This window comes from Cynocephalus volans, chromosome 16 (assembly GCF_027409185.1).
Source record: "Cynocephalus volans isolate mCynVol1 chromosome 16, mCynVol1.pri, whole genome shotgun sequence".
NCBI classification, from domain to species: Eukaryota; Metazoa; Chordata; class Mammalia; order Dermoptera; family Cynocephalidae; genus Cynocephalus; species Cynocephalus volans.
The window spans coordinates 4,058,138-4,074,657 of record NC_084475.1 but is presented as its reverse complement, the minus strand read 5'-3'; the positions used below and the strand labels follow the sequence as shown (position 1 = coordinate 4,074,657).

General features: G+C 35.5%; 1 protein-coding gene across 3 annotated transcripts in view; it reads right to left on the bottom strand.

Moving 5' to 3' along the window:
• Positions 1-7,587: 7,587 nt before the first annotated feature.
• Positions 7,588-16,520, bottom strand: part of HELZ (helicase with zinc finger) — a 140,687-nt gene continuing 131,754 nt past the window's right edge. For all 3 annotated transcript variants that reach the window (XM_063080739.1, XM_063080740.1, XM_063080741.1), the window contains 2 exons: positions 11,985-12,237; positions 7,588-8,086 (listed from right to left, as the gene is read on the bottom strand). In XM_063080739.1, coding sequence (XP_062936809.1) covers positions 7,752-8,086; positions 11,985-12,237 — 588 coding nt within the window. In that variant the 3' untranslated portion in view covers positions 7,588-7,751. The remainder of the gene's footprint in view (positions 8,087-11,984; positions 12,238-16,520) is intronic.

Here is a 16,520-nt window from a genome sequence, read left to right as displayed (position 1 = left end):
TCAGGCCTTTGCTACTGCTGAAGTTTGTGGATATATGTAAAGTGATACATTTCTGAAAATTAGTTACAACTTCACAAATTAACAGTGAGTTCTCAGTTACACTAGTTTTACCATTTAATACTATGAATAAAATCAAAGTGCTATGCTCAACTTGTCAGACCTTTGATCTTATAAGTAAAAGGAAGCCCAGAATTATAGTTCACACAGAAGAAACAAGTCTCCAAATTATTAAAAAGGCATTTTATTATAAATACATTTTAGTCGTAGCAGTAAAATACATTTTGTGTTACCATGAATCTTTTAAAACAAAAGAACTTCACTGAGACAATAATCACACGGTAGGAACTGTAGACCCCCAAATTGAAAACCGAAGTGACTAAAGTAATTTCAAAACTAAATTAGAAAAGAAAAGACAAAGACAAAGAAGAAAATAAAAACCATAGAGACTGGCTTTGGGGTTATTTCATGGTACAAAATCATTTTTACTTTTAAGGATAAACTCTTTAGGTATTAGAGCCTCTAAGATGAGGTATCATTTACTGCAAATAAGAAAAAATTTTTGTTGTAATTTTGCCATAAATTACACTTTATTTGATGGCTGTGCAACCAGTACTTTGAAGAGATGGAAACTGAGCACTTCAGTTTTGTGTAGCCTCCCTTAGGAAGACTTCCCAAAATAAGACCTAATATGAACTTGCTAGTTACTGATCCTACGAAGTTAGCTGAACAAGTTTAGATAATACCTGTATTTCTGAAACATTAAAAAAATCCCGTGTCGCTAATAACAGGACCCTTTAATAGAATGCAAAACCCATCCATTACCTTTATAATTTAGAGAAGTATTTTAATTACCATATCTATCTAGGATACAACTACTACATATAAGCAGTACCTTCATGGGTTTCAAAGAGTCAGGTCAGATGACTGGCACAGAGATCAGATACAGTACAACGTCATACACGTGGATTTATAAGAAGCAGGCATGGCCTGGACATATGAAAACCCAGGACGCTTCCTCTGTATGTGTGTGTATGGGGGGACGGAGGGGGCCTAAGAAGCATACTCAGGTGTAACTGACACTTTGGGACTTTAACCTGGACAAAGGAGGCTGCTGACCTACTGAAAGATACAAAGAGGTCTTCGCATACAAGGTATCATGCAAAGTGTAAATAAACCGAAGCTCCCTATAAGTTGAGACTGCATGAAGGAACCTGTGTTGAACATATAAACATTCCTCACCAAAGGTTATCAAGCCTTTTAAGTAGAAAGTACTGTGTTTTAAGAAATTCCAGAGCTGTGCATTATATGATGTTCATCATATGTACTTCTACACCTAAGTCATTCTATATTCTATTACCTTAAAAATAGATTGTTTTTCTTTCTAGTATCGCAGTAAATCCAAAGCCAAACTAAAAACCAGATGCAGAGCCCAATACACACCACGGTGCAGTCCAGGGTGAATATTAAAACAATACACAAGTTAAAAAATATCCAAAGACCTGTCAGATTATATTATAGGCAGTTTCTTTCTCAAAAATAACTTGTTCATACCTGTGCATCTATGATTTGTGAATAACTCATGCTCTGTAGGTGGTAGATTCCCCTCGACAGTTTTGCAAACAAAACTGATTTTTTTTAAAGGTAGCAAAGTAATTAGACACAATTATTTATTTTCTGCCATATACAACACTTCAGGCTCTTCCTAACACTTGCTGCCATGGCAGAGAATCCAAAATAAATTTAACCTGAGAAAAACATAATTTAAAAGCAAATCTTTTGCTCTCACCCCTCCCCCCCAAAATGCATAAATACTACAGAATACGTTATCTGGGGATTATCTATTGTTTCGATGCTCCATGTCACTGCCCTCTTAGGACAGGGACTCCTGTACTTAGTGCCTTGATAAATGCAAAGCACATTCTCGTGACATTCTGATGGCTTCTTCCCACAATTCTAATCTCCATGTGTACAGATCCCCGAGACTGACTCTAAGCACAGCAAACAAATGCACCGCTTGCAGACCAGGCAGTCCAGCAGCCGTGTGCACCGAGCCCAACTCCCCCCAGAAATAAAAGAGCTCCTTCAGCCTAAAGGGAAGAGCATCCACATTAGGGAGACCCCGACAGGGGTGAGGAACAGGATGGGCTGGCAGCCAATCCATAGGGCTTGTCACTCCGCAGACATCTTTCTCCATGAATATCCCACTCATGGCATCAGAATTATAAAAATGTCTCAAGAGATGAGTTTTCTACACTGAGCAATTAAATGCATGGTTGAAAAGACCTTCAGACTTTCTCTAGACCAGTGATTCTCGAGGTGTGTTTCCCGGATCAGCAGCATCCGCACCGCCCGGGAACTTGCTGGAAACACAAATTACCAAGCTCCAGCCCCAGAATCAGAAACCGGGGGCTGAGTTCAGCAATCTGTATTTTAACAAGACCTTGAGGTAATTCTCATGCTGATTAAAGTCTGTCCTGTTCGCAATTCTCAAGTCAGGACAAACTTGTAAAGAGATAACTACTATGTGACTTCTACTCGGTGTTGAAGCCACTATAATTTGCCACCTTTTCTCCTTTACTTCTCAAACATTAAAAAAAAAAAAAAATTAATGAAAACAATTATTTCATAAAATCAAAAATTTCTTAAAAGGTAATAATCATTTCCCTTCCTACACATAGTTCTAAGGCAGGCAATCACATGCTACTATGCAAAATAAAATACAGAAGAGACCTCATATATGAGGTAGAAAGAGCTAAAAAGACTCCCCAGGAACATAATGAAAATTTTATAATCTTGTTTAATGAACTCATAGTATCATATAAAACTTACTATGCTTTATGCTCAATATTTGTATCAAAATAAAATCTCTCTGTTGAACAAATTGCAAATAAAGTCTGGTCTAACACTCTGATTACGGAAACTACAAGGATATGAACACGTCTGGGTTTTCCTAACACTGCAGTTATAGAAGCTTTAGACTACCATTACATAACTGGGTTCAGATTTAACTAAGTTCACATTTCTAAGTCTACATTTTTCTGTTAGGTACCTCCCTTCAAAAAAATTTTAGAAAGCCCAGTGACTGCTTCCTCAAAGTTCACTCCAAAGTATTTCCAATCAGTTCAAAAATTTTAAATGTTACATTAAAATTGTTTTTTAATCTCTTTAATCTGATATTCCAGCTTAAAGTAATAACATAATGCCATTTCCTAGATATGTTTTATAAGCATGTTAAACATTGGTAAGATTCATTCCTTGTAACAATGGTCTTAAAACTGCTAATTAAACAAGTATGAAAGTAGTAAGTGTGGATTTAGCAGCTTTTCAGTAAAGTCTCAGCAAATAAACGTTCGACCTCGAGTAGATGGAAAACGCAAGAAGTCTATCATAAAGAGCACTCTGAAGACTGACATGCCACTTACTTTTTCAGGATATCTTTATAATATGTGACGGACACCACTGAGTGATATTTTGAACAAGAAATTATAGTTAGAACATTATTTTTCTAATTTCTAGGCAGTTTGAATGGGGATCAGATGGCGAAAAGGGGAGAGAAAAATCAGATCCGTTTTAAGACGTACAGGAGATTCAGGAAGATATATAGGGTGGTGGTAGAAATTGAGGATTTTCATGTTAAGGTGATGGTTAGTAAGAAATAATGTCTGATAAATCATAAAAGAAAAATTACTAACTTTGAGGAGCTAGAAGATGAAAAAAAAAAAAAAAGGATGGCTAGCCTAAACAACATTTTAAAGCAGCAATATATATCTTTCAGTATAAAGTTTTAACCTTGTATTTTCTGGGATTCCCTTTTTAAGAACAACTCCACTATGAAACAATGCTATAATAGGTGTCTCTTTTTAAACAACCATTTCAGTAAACCTAATTTTCTTAATAACAATAGTTGAATTACCAAAATTTATGTTGGAATTGTTTCTCACACACTGACTCTTAGCCAAGGTGGCTAGAAATACATTCTTTTATGTTTATAGCTTTGCTCTGAGATGAAAAATATTAGACATATAAAATCAACTACATCAGAGCCACATAATACTATACATCAATTATCTCAAAGTTAGGAAATGCGGTTAGCTTTCTCAGTGTCTTCAATGCCTCCATAAACAAGGAAACTGTTGTCATAAATAGGTCTTGGAGATTGCTGTGTCTAATCAGGTAACGCTTATTCAGTGGGTATTCTGCTTATTCTACTTACTCTGCAATTCTTGGAACTGAAAAGACGAATTGATGTTTACACCGAACCTGAACTTATTCTAGAATCTCTGATTTAAAAAACCCATATGGGCCAGCTGCCCCCTCACCCACCAAAAAAAAAAAAAAAAAAAAAAAGAAGGAAAAAACCCCACACAAAGCAGTTTGTTATTTCATATATACAAAATGACCTGGACAGAAAGCTTATCTGTGTGAGGAAAGGAAAATTGAGGTCACGTTAGGTTAAATGGTCAATAATTAACTACTGATGGATCAAAATCAAAGCTCTGCTATAACAATTTAGCAAAGCCTATGCCAAAATGGCAACCAAAACCCCTTTTAAAAATGCACCAGAAAATATCCATGTTATTTTTAATGAGTTTTTTGAATCTTAAGAAAAATTCATCTTTAGATCAGGAAAAAAATTAGCATGAATACTCTAATTCACAAACTCTATCACCCAAAAGAATTTCTTTACAGTAAAAAAGAAAAGAAAATCTCAAGTAGTACTGAAATTAAAAAATGAAACGAATAAAAAATAGTCTGGCAAGAAAAAGGAAACTTCAGAATAATACGAAGAACAAAGAAGTAGAAAGACATGTGAACAATTAACCTCACTTAGAAAAAATCTGTTCTGGAAGAAAAAGAAGTTGGTAATGCTCGGTATTATCTGAGAGCTATTGTCAAGTTTTTTGAAAAAAAAAATTATATATATATGAGTTCCATCTGAGCTCTAAGGTTGAATCTAGTACATAATAGAAGTTGTTTTGTCAGTCTGATTTATGGGTACTTGGTGATACCACCCAAGCAACACCCCGAGCATCAACTGTACTCGGAAGCCACACCCCATTTCAATGGGAGCTTGCAGGGATTGTGACAGTAAGACTTGCTCCAAGCCTCTCAAGAGACCACGCGTAAATAACAGATTCTTTACAGCATGGTCGGAAAGACGGCATTAAGCAGTGCTGAGAAAGAGTAAGCTTGTTAGAAGTTAAAATAAGCATTCAATCCAGAATCTGAAGAGAATCAGATGGAAACAACATTTGAATCCTTAATGAGCTGTGGAAACAGTAAGGAAACAAGGAAAACTCAGAAACTTCACAGCAGAGCCGTGGACTAATAAGTCGCTATTATTTTTAGATTTTTAGAAATAACTGTTTAGAATGAGGATGTTCTTACTATGTAAGAACATGACAATAGCTTCCTTATCCAAAGCTTCCATCATCAATATATTTATATAAGGTGGAGGGGGTGTGTGTGTGCACATGATTTCAATGAAATATAAATATAAATAATTTAAAAACTGATATTCTTTAAAGGTTCAAGTATGGAAAACAGAAAATTAGGCAATAACCTCTTTGACAAGGTGTTAACTGAAAGCCCTGACATTGCAATTCTGTCTTCATATTTTCAAAATGCTTTTGAACATTTATCTAGCTTATGCTGTAGTCCTTTATGTGGGGTGGGGGGTGGGCAGTGGGATCATCACTGATGAGAAAATTATTTCTCATAGACATCCTCACATCAGTGAGACCTAGTTTTCTTTTGGGTTTTATCTTGAGTTTAGTCACTGAGTTGGAAATACATAGCTATATGGCAAAAATTTTTCTTCTTTTCTTCTGACTACAGTATGGAAAGCCAAATTTGACACACATAGCTAAATGTGGTGACCTGACATCACACAGAGGAGGCGCAGTGCTGTAACGTGCTGGCTCAGTTTTCCAAGTGTGGTCTACACTAACCACTCACACGTCTGCGTCCACAGGCCTACGTCTGCCACCTCACACAGAGACTTGCAGCCTGGGATATGAAGCCATATACAAACGGACTGCGCTCTGAGCAGAAAGGCAGAGCTGATGAAAACAGGCGCGCCGCACTTGTCCTGCAGCTTGCTAAACTCTACCAAAGGCACTCTCTTCTATCCCGAATTGTCTGAGGATTACAGGAGGTTGTAGCTGGCCGACATGAACTAAACTCCAGTCATATGAGAGATGTAAGTAGTTTTCTTTACCCTTGTCACTATCAACCCAGTTTTACAAATGTACTGTGAAGATAAGATGGCCTATCAAAAGTACTCTTCCAGAAAACTACTTTCGAATGGCTCATCCAGAGGCTGCGTTCATTCGAAATGTTCCTCAGCCTCATCTTATTTAGAAAAAGAAGGTTATAGTGTAGTTTCAAGATATCTCTGAAATATAAAAGTAGTACTACTAGATCAGGAAAATAAGGACATGCATCGCTTCAAATGTGTGACAAGACTACAAGTTTTAAGAGGGTAAACATTTTCCTTTGGGTTTTACCAAAGTTCATTCAAAACAATTGTCCGACTGTAGAATATTTAAGATAGCTATTTAAATTTTATATTTTTATACAAGTTCAGTAGGGGTATTGTAGAAGAACTGAAAGACTTGAAAAACAAGGGTAGTTTTCTGCCCCAGATTTTGATGAATTTTCATACATTTTTGACAAACATTGTATTTCTTCTTTAATGATGTTCCTCAAACAAGACAGCTAGCAAAATATTTGAATTGCCATATATAATGTCACATTTTAATGTAAACATCAAATAAGGTACCAAAATTTTTACTGGAGGGGGGAAAAAAAAAACCAAACCTTAAAGCGGCACAATTCTTTATACCACTGGAAAAAGGGAAAATGCCAGGTTACAAACATTTACACATGCATAGTGAGAAAAAAAAAAAAGATTTTACTAAATTCACGCATTTTTAAAATAGTTATCAAGTCTACAAAGCACCAACAATCCTAAAAATTTTTCAGCTTCATGATTTGTTTAAAAAAAACACACTATCAAATTAACATTAAAAACAAGCTTCAAGTGTAGCTTGTCTAAAAAATAATTAAGTATGCCAATGTTTTTTCACATTTCAAAAAACAGTGACATACAAAATACACCTGCAAAGAATGCCTTTAACTCTATCCTACGGTGGATGGAGATTACAACAGCACAAAATACGTAGTCTAAAACTATAAAAGTTTTAGAATGCAGCATCCTGTCACAAAAAAAAAAAAAGCTGATAAAACTTAAAGTATTTAGAAGATGCTGCTCCTTTATTTTAAAAAATTTTAAATGAATTTAAGCAAAAATAACATACATTTGTACATCAACTGGCCATTTCTGGTACAGAAACCCAGCATATGGTAATATTATTGAATAAATGTAAATGCTACTTACAATTTTTTTTTCTTTTTAAATACATTTTAGACAAACTTTTTTTCTTTTTTTATAGTTGCACAATTAACCTCTTAGCTGCTAGCTTGATGCAAACATATGTAACAATACACAAATTTAAAAATATTTTTATTCTACATAAAAGCTGTCAAAATTCTGACACATCAAAAAGGCAAAATAATGGAATATACTTTTAAAAAATTAGTTGCAAGTCTAGCAGCAAAGCAATTAAGTGAGAACATATTTAATATTAAAACAAAGGAACTGTGCATCTATAGATGAAGTCCAACTACCTTAATTCTATTGGTACAAACAGAAATTAAAACATTCTCCCTTGAGGGAAAAAAAGTGATTATTTAAAATAAGAATAAAAGCCATTGCTGCCCGACGAGCTCCCCAGGCTAAGTTCCTGGAACAGAGATAGAGGGTCGCTACTCTTCTTGGCCTGTTCAGGTGGGGGCCTGGGCTTGGGAGGGGCCCGCAGAGCGCTGGCATAAGACATGGCGGGCCTGCTCCCCGCAGAACTCTGCTGGCTACTGCTGCTGGCCGACTCTGCGATCTGCTTGTTGGGCATGAGGGGTGGAAACTGGCCGAGATGCTGCAGCACATTATAGTTGAAGGAACTGGACACCTCAAGGTTTTCAGACTTCAGTTGATCCTCAGGGGGTTTGACAGTCTTGGGTGGAGCTAAAAGCAGATAATATAACACTTGTTAGAGAGCTAGATATGCTGGCTCTTCCCTCCTTGTGTCCATGTCTTAAAGAGTGTTCCACTCACAACACTGGACCATATTGATCCAAACTGGGCCAGATTCCTTCTCCCAGAAGAGAGAGAGAGATAGAGATAGACAGACAGACAGACAGACAGACAGACAGACAGACAGATAGATAGATAGAGAGTGTGCGTGTGTGTGTGTGTGTGTGTGTGTGTGTGTGTGTGTGTAGTGGGGAGGAGGGGGAGAGAGAAATTGAGATCTTTAGCTAGATTATATGGAGTCAAGGAACTGTGGCAACCCAAAGCCAGTTAAAAAACACATGGAGAAGTGGAGCAATTAGAAGACTAATCTACAAAGAAAAGCAGAAGCAAGGAGTAGAGGAAGCCACAGGGCCCTGAGCGGGATGTTATGATAATCACATCTAGTATCTGAGTACTGTCATACATCACTTAATGATGGGGACAGGTTCCGAGAAATGCATCGTTAGGCGATTCTGTCGTGCGAACACCCTGGAGTACGCGTACACAAACCTAGGTCATGCAGACTGCTACATACCTAGGTTATCTGATACAACCTATCGCTCCTAGGCTATGTTTGTATGTTACTGTACCGAATACTGTGGGCAACTGTAATACAATGGTAAGAGTTTGTGTATCTAAACATAGATAAGGTACAGTGAAATTACGGTACCATAATCTTATGGGCCCACAGTCAACACGCATGGAGTGGGACGTCATTACATGTCTCATGACTGTGTTGACTACAGGCGAGGCACTTTGTGCTATGTACTTTACATGGATTACATGCATGTACCAGAAAACTATCCAGTTCCTCTCATGAATCCAACGGGCCTTCCTGTACCTATTTCCAATAAAATTCTTTTCACTTGAGCTAATTTGGGTCGGTTTTTGTTTCTTGCAATGAGCACAACTGCCAAATAGAGGAAAACCAGATATTTAGATCTTTTGATCTTCAGATATTTAGGTGAAGTTGCTCTATCCTTGAGTTCAAAATAAATAAAAAATAGACACCATAAGAAACTCTACTAATAATTCTTTTTAAAACACAAACTATAATGGTTGATTTTCTCTAAAACATATTGGTAATGGCTCAATAGAAGCTACATCATACCTAACACAACAAAGTTTAAACAAAGCATTTTAACATCAGAAACACATTTGCCCATATAACATAAAATGAGAATTTAAAGGTTAAGGTGAAAATATTTTGTTTAGTTTTAGAATTTAACTTGTTCAATATGCTAATTTCATACTACTATTTTAAAACTTTAAAAATTCATTAAATTGTTCAAAATTACTTTAAAGCATCTAACAACTTTCTAGAACATTCATCACTTTTCCTCTACATATCATTAGTTTTTTGAACAAAACAATTGCTTTCAAAAACATTAGTTTAACAAATATTTCAATATAAAAGTGGCCTGTACTGTCTAACACAATACATAAAATAAACACAGTATTGGCTGTTCAAGAACTTACTATTTTTATTAACTTTACTAAGATTTTTTTAACCATGTTCTCATTTTCATAACAATGTAATTAGAGTTTAAAATGTTTTCAATTAAATAATAAATACTTAGAAAATAATATTTGAGGCAGTTTAACCTAATGACTGTGTACTTATCTAACCATGAATGCAAGATCTCTGTTAGTTAGATATATCGTATATACTCCAAATGAAAGAAACCATTCTCTAAAACTATTAATTTTACTAATCTTACAACTAAGAACATTTTTTCAAAATACACATCTCTATCTAATCTTAAATTTTCATCTCACTTATTAAAAGAAAATGTCTGATAAAGTATGCTTTGTCACCAAAGTAAGTGAACAGAAACGAGATTGGTTTTGTTCAAACACCTGTGTTGGAGAGGCCCCCCCCCCACCACCACAGTGCGACTGGACACCTGTGTTAGAGAAGCCCCCCCCCACCACCACAGTGCGACTGGACCACCCCCTCAACTGCACAGAGTCTGTTTTCATTATCTCCTTACTCAGCAAGCATTTACCAAGAGCCTGAAGTGTGTGTTTAGTGCCAAAATGGGAAATTCAAAGTTCAAAAAGTTCAAAGACAGGGTCTCTGCTCTCAAGCTTATAATTTAATTGTGGAGAAAACATATCCATGTCTAACACAGTGATCTCTTTTCAATTTCAAACCAATATAATATAGTTTTCCTCAAGCTCAAGAAATAAATCTCAAAATTCAGAAAGAAGTCTCCTGTGTGGCGATATTTTTTGGCTTATGTACCACAGCTACATTTCTCTAAAAAAAAACTATTGTCAAAATTAATTCAAAGTCACTAAGTGTTACATTAAACTAAAAAATACTACAATTTGTCTCCTAGCAATGAAGAAGATAATCATTTTATATTTACAGAAAAGATACCACAGGTGACATGAGATTTGGGCATTTATTCAGGAACTTTCTACCTTATCAGCTCAGTTCACACTGTTATTGATTTTGGCCAAAAGCTATCCTAAAATGTAGGTAGAAAAAACAAAAGGAAAAAAATGATGTTATCTTTAAAATAAATTATAATAAACAAAACAACCAAAAGGTAACCAAAACAACCAAATTATCATCACTAATTTGTAATTTAGGTATTTCTCAGAAAATTCAAATATGATAACATAACCAGGCAAAATACTGTACAGCAGCTTACACATACTAAGTATTAATGAATGTTTAAAGATTAAAATGACAATGTCACTTGCCAGGAAACAAAAGCAAAGTCTTCTAAATGGTTTTTGTCCTACCATGTCTATTGTTCTAAAAATACTGTTATATGGCACATGATCAAAAACAGATCAGTTACAGAAACAATAGATTCACATTCTAAAGATGAACAGAATTTCAAACACAAAAGTTGATGCTACCAGGGCAGAAATTGACCACACGAAGATCTCGGACTTACTCGTAAAGATCAATGTCTACAGCCTACAAAGAGAAGGACATTAGAGAACTCAAAGAGTATAGTTTCTTTACATTCAATGTTAGAAAAAGAGAGACTAGACTTAAGAAAGATAAAAATGCATTCATGTTCAAGGCTAAAGAAGAAGACTTTAGACTTTCCACCACATAGTACAGGCAAACGAGTATCATTATCAAAAATGCTTGGGACCAGAAGTCTTTCGGTTTTCAGATTTCTTCAGACTTTGGAATATTTGCAGAATACACATCGGTTGAGCTTTCCTAATCCAAAAATCCAAAATCCTCCAGTGAGCATTTCCTTTGAGCATGAGGTCAGTGCTCACTTTTGGATATTGGAACATTTTGGATTTCAAATTTTTGGATTAGGGATGCTCAACCTGTACAAGTGTAGAGTGATCTGTCCATTCCTAGCCCTTTTGATGCCTTTTTTTTTTGTTCTTTAGCCTTCAGTTTACCAAAATATAAAGAATAAACACAGGAATTCTAAATAAATTTAGAATGTTAGACTCTGCTTGTCCCTCTGGTGGCCAAACTCTATCATATAGCAAACTGCCAATACTTTATTGGGAGCAAATCCTTGAAAACTGACATTGATCTAACCAACTCCCATTCCCAACTCTGAAGAAAAAAACCAAAAAACAGAAAATAAACATTTCCCAAGCAAAGGCAATTCCATCCACTTAAAAATATGTTTTAAGTTTCATTACTTCTTTCATTCAATCATAGGTCAAAATGATGAAATGATCAGTTTCCAAATATGGACCATAAATGGAATCAATATAGTTCTAAATTAATATGTATGCCTGGGGCACACCTACCAGCTATGGGCATTTAATGCAAAGATAATAACGTAAATTGAGGGGGCAGGGAGCTGAGGAGTTAAAATTACAGAGTTTTAAAAATCACCCACCATCTTACCTATTAACTCTCTGGGCTGAGCTGTCCTGCTGGATCCATTGCACGGAATGTTCTGATAGGGGGTAGATGAGGTGGTGTTTACCCAGGACTCCGGGGATGAAAAGTTGAAAGAAGATTGGTTACTGTGGTCCTGAAGCTCCTTACACTGAGCCAGACTATCTTGTGGAGTGCTTACTTCTTCAGAACAAGGCTGGACTGAGCTAGATGAGATTCTTCTTTGGTACAAGGGCCGACCAGGTCCTCTGGGCTCATACTACATAAAAAAAAAAAGGACATTTCATAAATCAGTGCACCTTATTCCATACGCCTCCCCCTTTCAGGTCCATAGTAATCTCACTATATCAAGTAGAAATTCTCAAGAATATTATCTTCTGTGACTGTGAAACTCTCCCTTCCTTACTCTCTGCCCCAAGCCAAAAACAAGGCAGCCTGAGTTCTGAACATGATGTCAGGAGACCTGGGTTCAAAGCTCAGTTCTGTCCCTTTCTACCTAGTCCATCTTATAACAACACACATCTGATTTCTGATTCTGTTTTCTTGTCTGTAAAATATGGTAGTTGAACTAGATGTCTTCAGTTCTGAAATTCTGTTAACATTTTAGGTAATGGCAGATTAAGAATAAGAATGATTGCATCTGCTCAAAATTAAATAGACAAAGTATAGTCACAAGTCAATTGAATCGTAGCCATCTTGATCAGAGTCATCCATTCTAGATTTATGTCTTGGGCCCGAGCCTTCACAACCTCCCAATTTATTTTTCCTTAGATCTGACAGCAAGACATGATTCCTCCTATCCAACATCAATACTCCTGATTGGACTTCACAGCATTTCTTTTAGTCGATCTTCAATTGACACAAGATACTAACTACTTTCTTGAAAAAAATCTTCTATGTGTTTGAAACTCAATTAACTCACTCCTTATATTTTCTCTTCCCTAAACTTCCTAAATTTGCAAAACCCAAATTCCTTTAACCCTCCCAACAAGATTTATTTACCAGCCATTTAAAGATTTTTTATTTTTATCTAAGTGCTCTCCAGTTTGTTCCTGCCTGGTGCTTGGGGCCTATATCCAGTGTCACCTCCAATTGCAAGGCAGTGTAGAATAGTGGTTAGGGGTCAGCCTCCCTCTAGAGCCAGACTAACTGGGTTAGACTTCAGGCTCTGCCTCTCACCAGCAGTGTCATCTCAGGCAAGTGACTTAACCTCTTGGGAACTTCATGTATAGAATGAATCACCCACAGTACCCACCTCTTGGGACTGTCATAAGAATGAAATGAGTTAAGGATGCACGGCATTTAGAACAGTTTTGACACATCTACATGGGTTCATTGTTACATAATTCTTTCAATATAACATATAAAGTTAAGATTACATATTCGGTCTTAAGTGACAGAGATTGGCTTTCTTTGCTGTTTTCTTTTTTTCTCCAATAATAATTAATTTGCTATTCAGTTTGTAGTCAATTATGATTCTGAGGAATCTTTCTTCTACCATTGTTGTTAGCAATAATTGGAAACCAGGAATTAAAGGTTGGATTACAAAGGAAGGAAAGAGATAGATAAATTGGCACAGTAATAGCAAGATGTTTTTGGAAATCTAAAACAGCACCAGCAGGCACTGTCAGCCAATTAGATGGGGGAAACCGTGGGTGTAAGTATTGAGAGTATAAGGTCAAAATCAATAGAACCGCTAGCATATAAACCAGGGAAGGGAACGGGTCTGGATTGGCTACCCTTGTGCAGAGAGGTAGGAAAAGTGGGAGGAAAACAATTGCCACTATTAAAGCTATGAGTGCCCAGGTAGTTTCTGTGTTTCCAAAGTCTTAGCTGCTGGATAAGGAAGGTGAGAGGTAATACTGCCATCTAGTTAACCTTCTCTCATATATATTTCTCATAATTGCCATCCTTTTCACATATATTTTTATTGATCTTCTGTCTCTAAGTATAATGTTTAAATTCATTTTTAATTTTACTCTGCTTTAAAGGCAATTTTTTTCAATGGACAAAATCATTCTGAATTGGATTATGATTTTCTAGAATATTAACCATCCTAATTAACTTAGTGTCAATTACAATTTAATCAGCACATTTGAAATTTCTTTGTCTAGGTCATTAAATTAAGGTACTGAGTAGAATAACCCATCTCTCTAAACTGCTTTATGTTCTGTATGCCCAGACAACCCCTGAATGTTCAGGCACCATGGCTTGTGCAGTGTCTTTTTTGTCAAGGTTTGTAATGAAGACGATTAGCTCTTGAAGTCGAAATGAAGTGTTTCTTTTTATTACCCTACCCTGAGTGTTTAGCCCAGTCACAATCTGCAGGGGGTCCCATTCTAAAGCCTTTATGTGTGAATACTAAAATACAAAACTAATGTCAGTTACACAGCCTCAGAAACAGCAGGTTATAATAATCAAATCTCCCGGTGATACAGAGCACTAGATAAATGAATTTCAGGCATTAACTTTATAAGCCCTTTTTCCTTAAATAATTAACATACATAAACCAGTATTATAAACAAACACCTTTTTGCAATGAATAGACATATGAACCACAGGCTTATATGAGGAAAACTAAAAATTAGAAAGAAACAAAAGGCTTATGTAAGAGGAGACAATATTCTATTAAACTTTATAGAAAATGTGTATCACTTATATCTTCCAAACTGAAATCCAAAAAAAAAATCACTCAGTTGACACATACAGCAGGATCTGAGGAAGTATTGTATAATATATCCATAACAGTTCCTAAACAGCTATTGACAGAGATGAATGTGTCGATGAAATATGAAATTCAATTTCAAATCACATTATGAATACGACTGATCTTTTATGTCAGAAAAAGAGAACTGAAACAAAATCGTTTTAATGTTTTTAAAATTAGATATATTGAAGATAATATACATAAAAAAGGTCTACTGGTACATCTATTTCATGTAACACAGATGAAGGTAAATGCATAAAAAATGATTTGCTACTTCAGAATCTGTCCTCAAAGGTAATTTGAGCACAGGCAGAGAAATCTTGATGGCAAATGAATAAAATGATTTATACACCAAATAAATTACATTTTAGGAGTTTTGTCGCTTTCAGCATACAGATCCTGTACAGGTTTTGTTACATTTACACCTAAGTATCTCATTTTTCTTTGAGCTATTATAAATGGTATTGGCTTTTATATTTTGATTTTCAATTGTACATTGCTAGTATATAAAAATGTGATTGATTTTTGTGTGCTGACCTTACACCTGTAACCTTACAAAACTCACATTATAGGTTTTTTGCTGTTTATTTTTTGAGAGATTTCTTGGGTTTTTTCTATATTGACAATCATGCAGTTATGAACAGGACAGTTTTATTTCTTCCTTCTCAATCCCTATGACTATTATTTCCTTGCCTTATTGCCCTGGCTAAGACTTCTAGTACAATGTTGGAGTGTTGAGTGGAGACATCTTGCCTTGTTCCTATCTTAGAAAGAAGCATTCAGTCTCTCATGATTAAGTATGAGGGTAGCTGCAGGACTTTTATAGATCTCCTTCTACAGAAAGTTCCCTACGATTTCTAGTTAGCCAAGAGTTTTTACCATGAGTGTATGTCACATTTTGTCAAATGTATATGGGTGGTGGGGTTTTTATTTTTTATTTTTTGGTGTCTCCTGATATCATGTGATTTTTCTGTTTAGACTACTAGTATGGTGGATTACATTGATTTATTTTCAAATACCACACCAGTCTTGCATTCCAGGGATAAGCCCCACATGGTCATAGTGTATTATTCTTTTTATATATTTCTGAATTCAATTTGCTAATGTTTTGTTGAGGATATTTGCACTGATATTCACTGAAATTCGTCTGTAGTTTTCTCTTTTTTGTACTGTTGTTGTCTAGTTTCAATATCAGAGTAATGCTAGCCATACAGAATAAATTGAGAGGTGTTCCCTTCTCTTCTATTCTCTAAGATTGTGTAAATTGGTGGTTTTTCTTCTTTACATTGTTGGAGGAATTCAGTAGTGAAACCATCTGGGCCTGGAGACTTCTTTTTTGGAAGGTTTTAAACTACAAATTCAATTTCTCTAACTGTTATAAGACTACTCATGGGCCATCTATTTCATCTTTGGTGAGTTTTTGTAATTTGTGCATTCAAGGAAGTGGTCCATTTCATCAAAGTTGTTGAATTTACCTGCAGAGTTGTTTGTAGTACTACCTTTATATTATCATTTTAATGTCTAGTGGGTCTGTAGTGATATCTCCTCTTTCACTCCTGATATTGGTAGTTTGTGTCTTCTCTTTTTTCCTTTGTCAATCTTGCTAGTGGTTTATCAGTTATGTTGATCTTTTCAAAAAACCAATCTTGACTTTTATTGATTTTTTGCTATTGTTTTTTATTTTCAATTATATTGATTTCTGCTCTCATCTTTATTATTCCCTTCCCTCTGCTCGATTTTATTTTGCTCTTCCTTTTCTAATTTCTCAGGGTGGAAGCTTAGATTGTTGATCTGAGATCTTCTTTTCTAACATAAGCATTTAGTGCTATAAAATT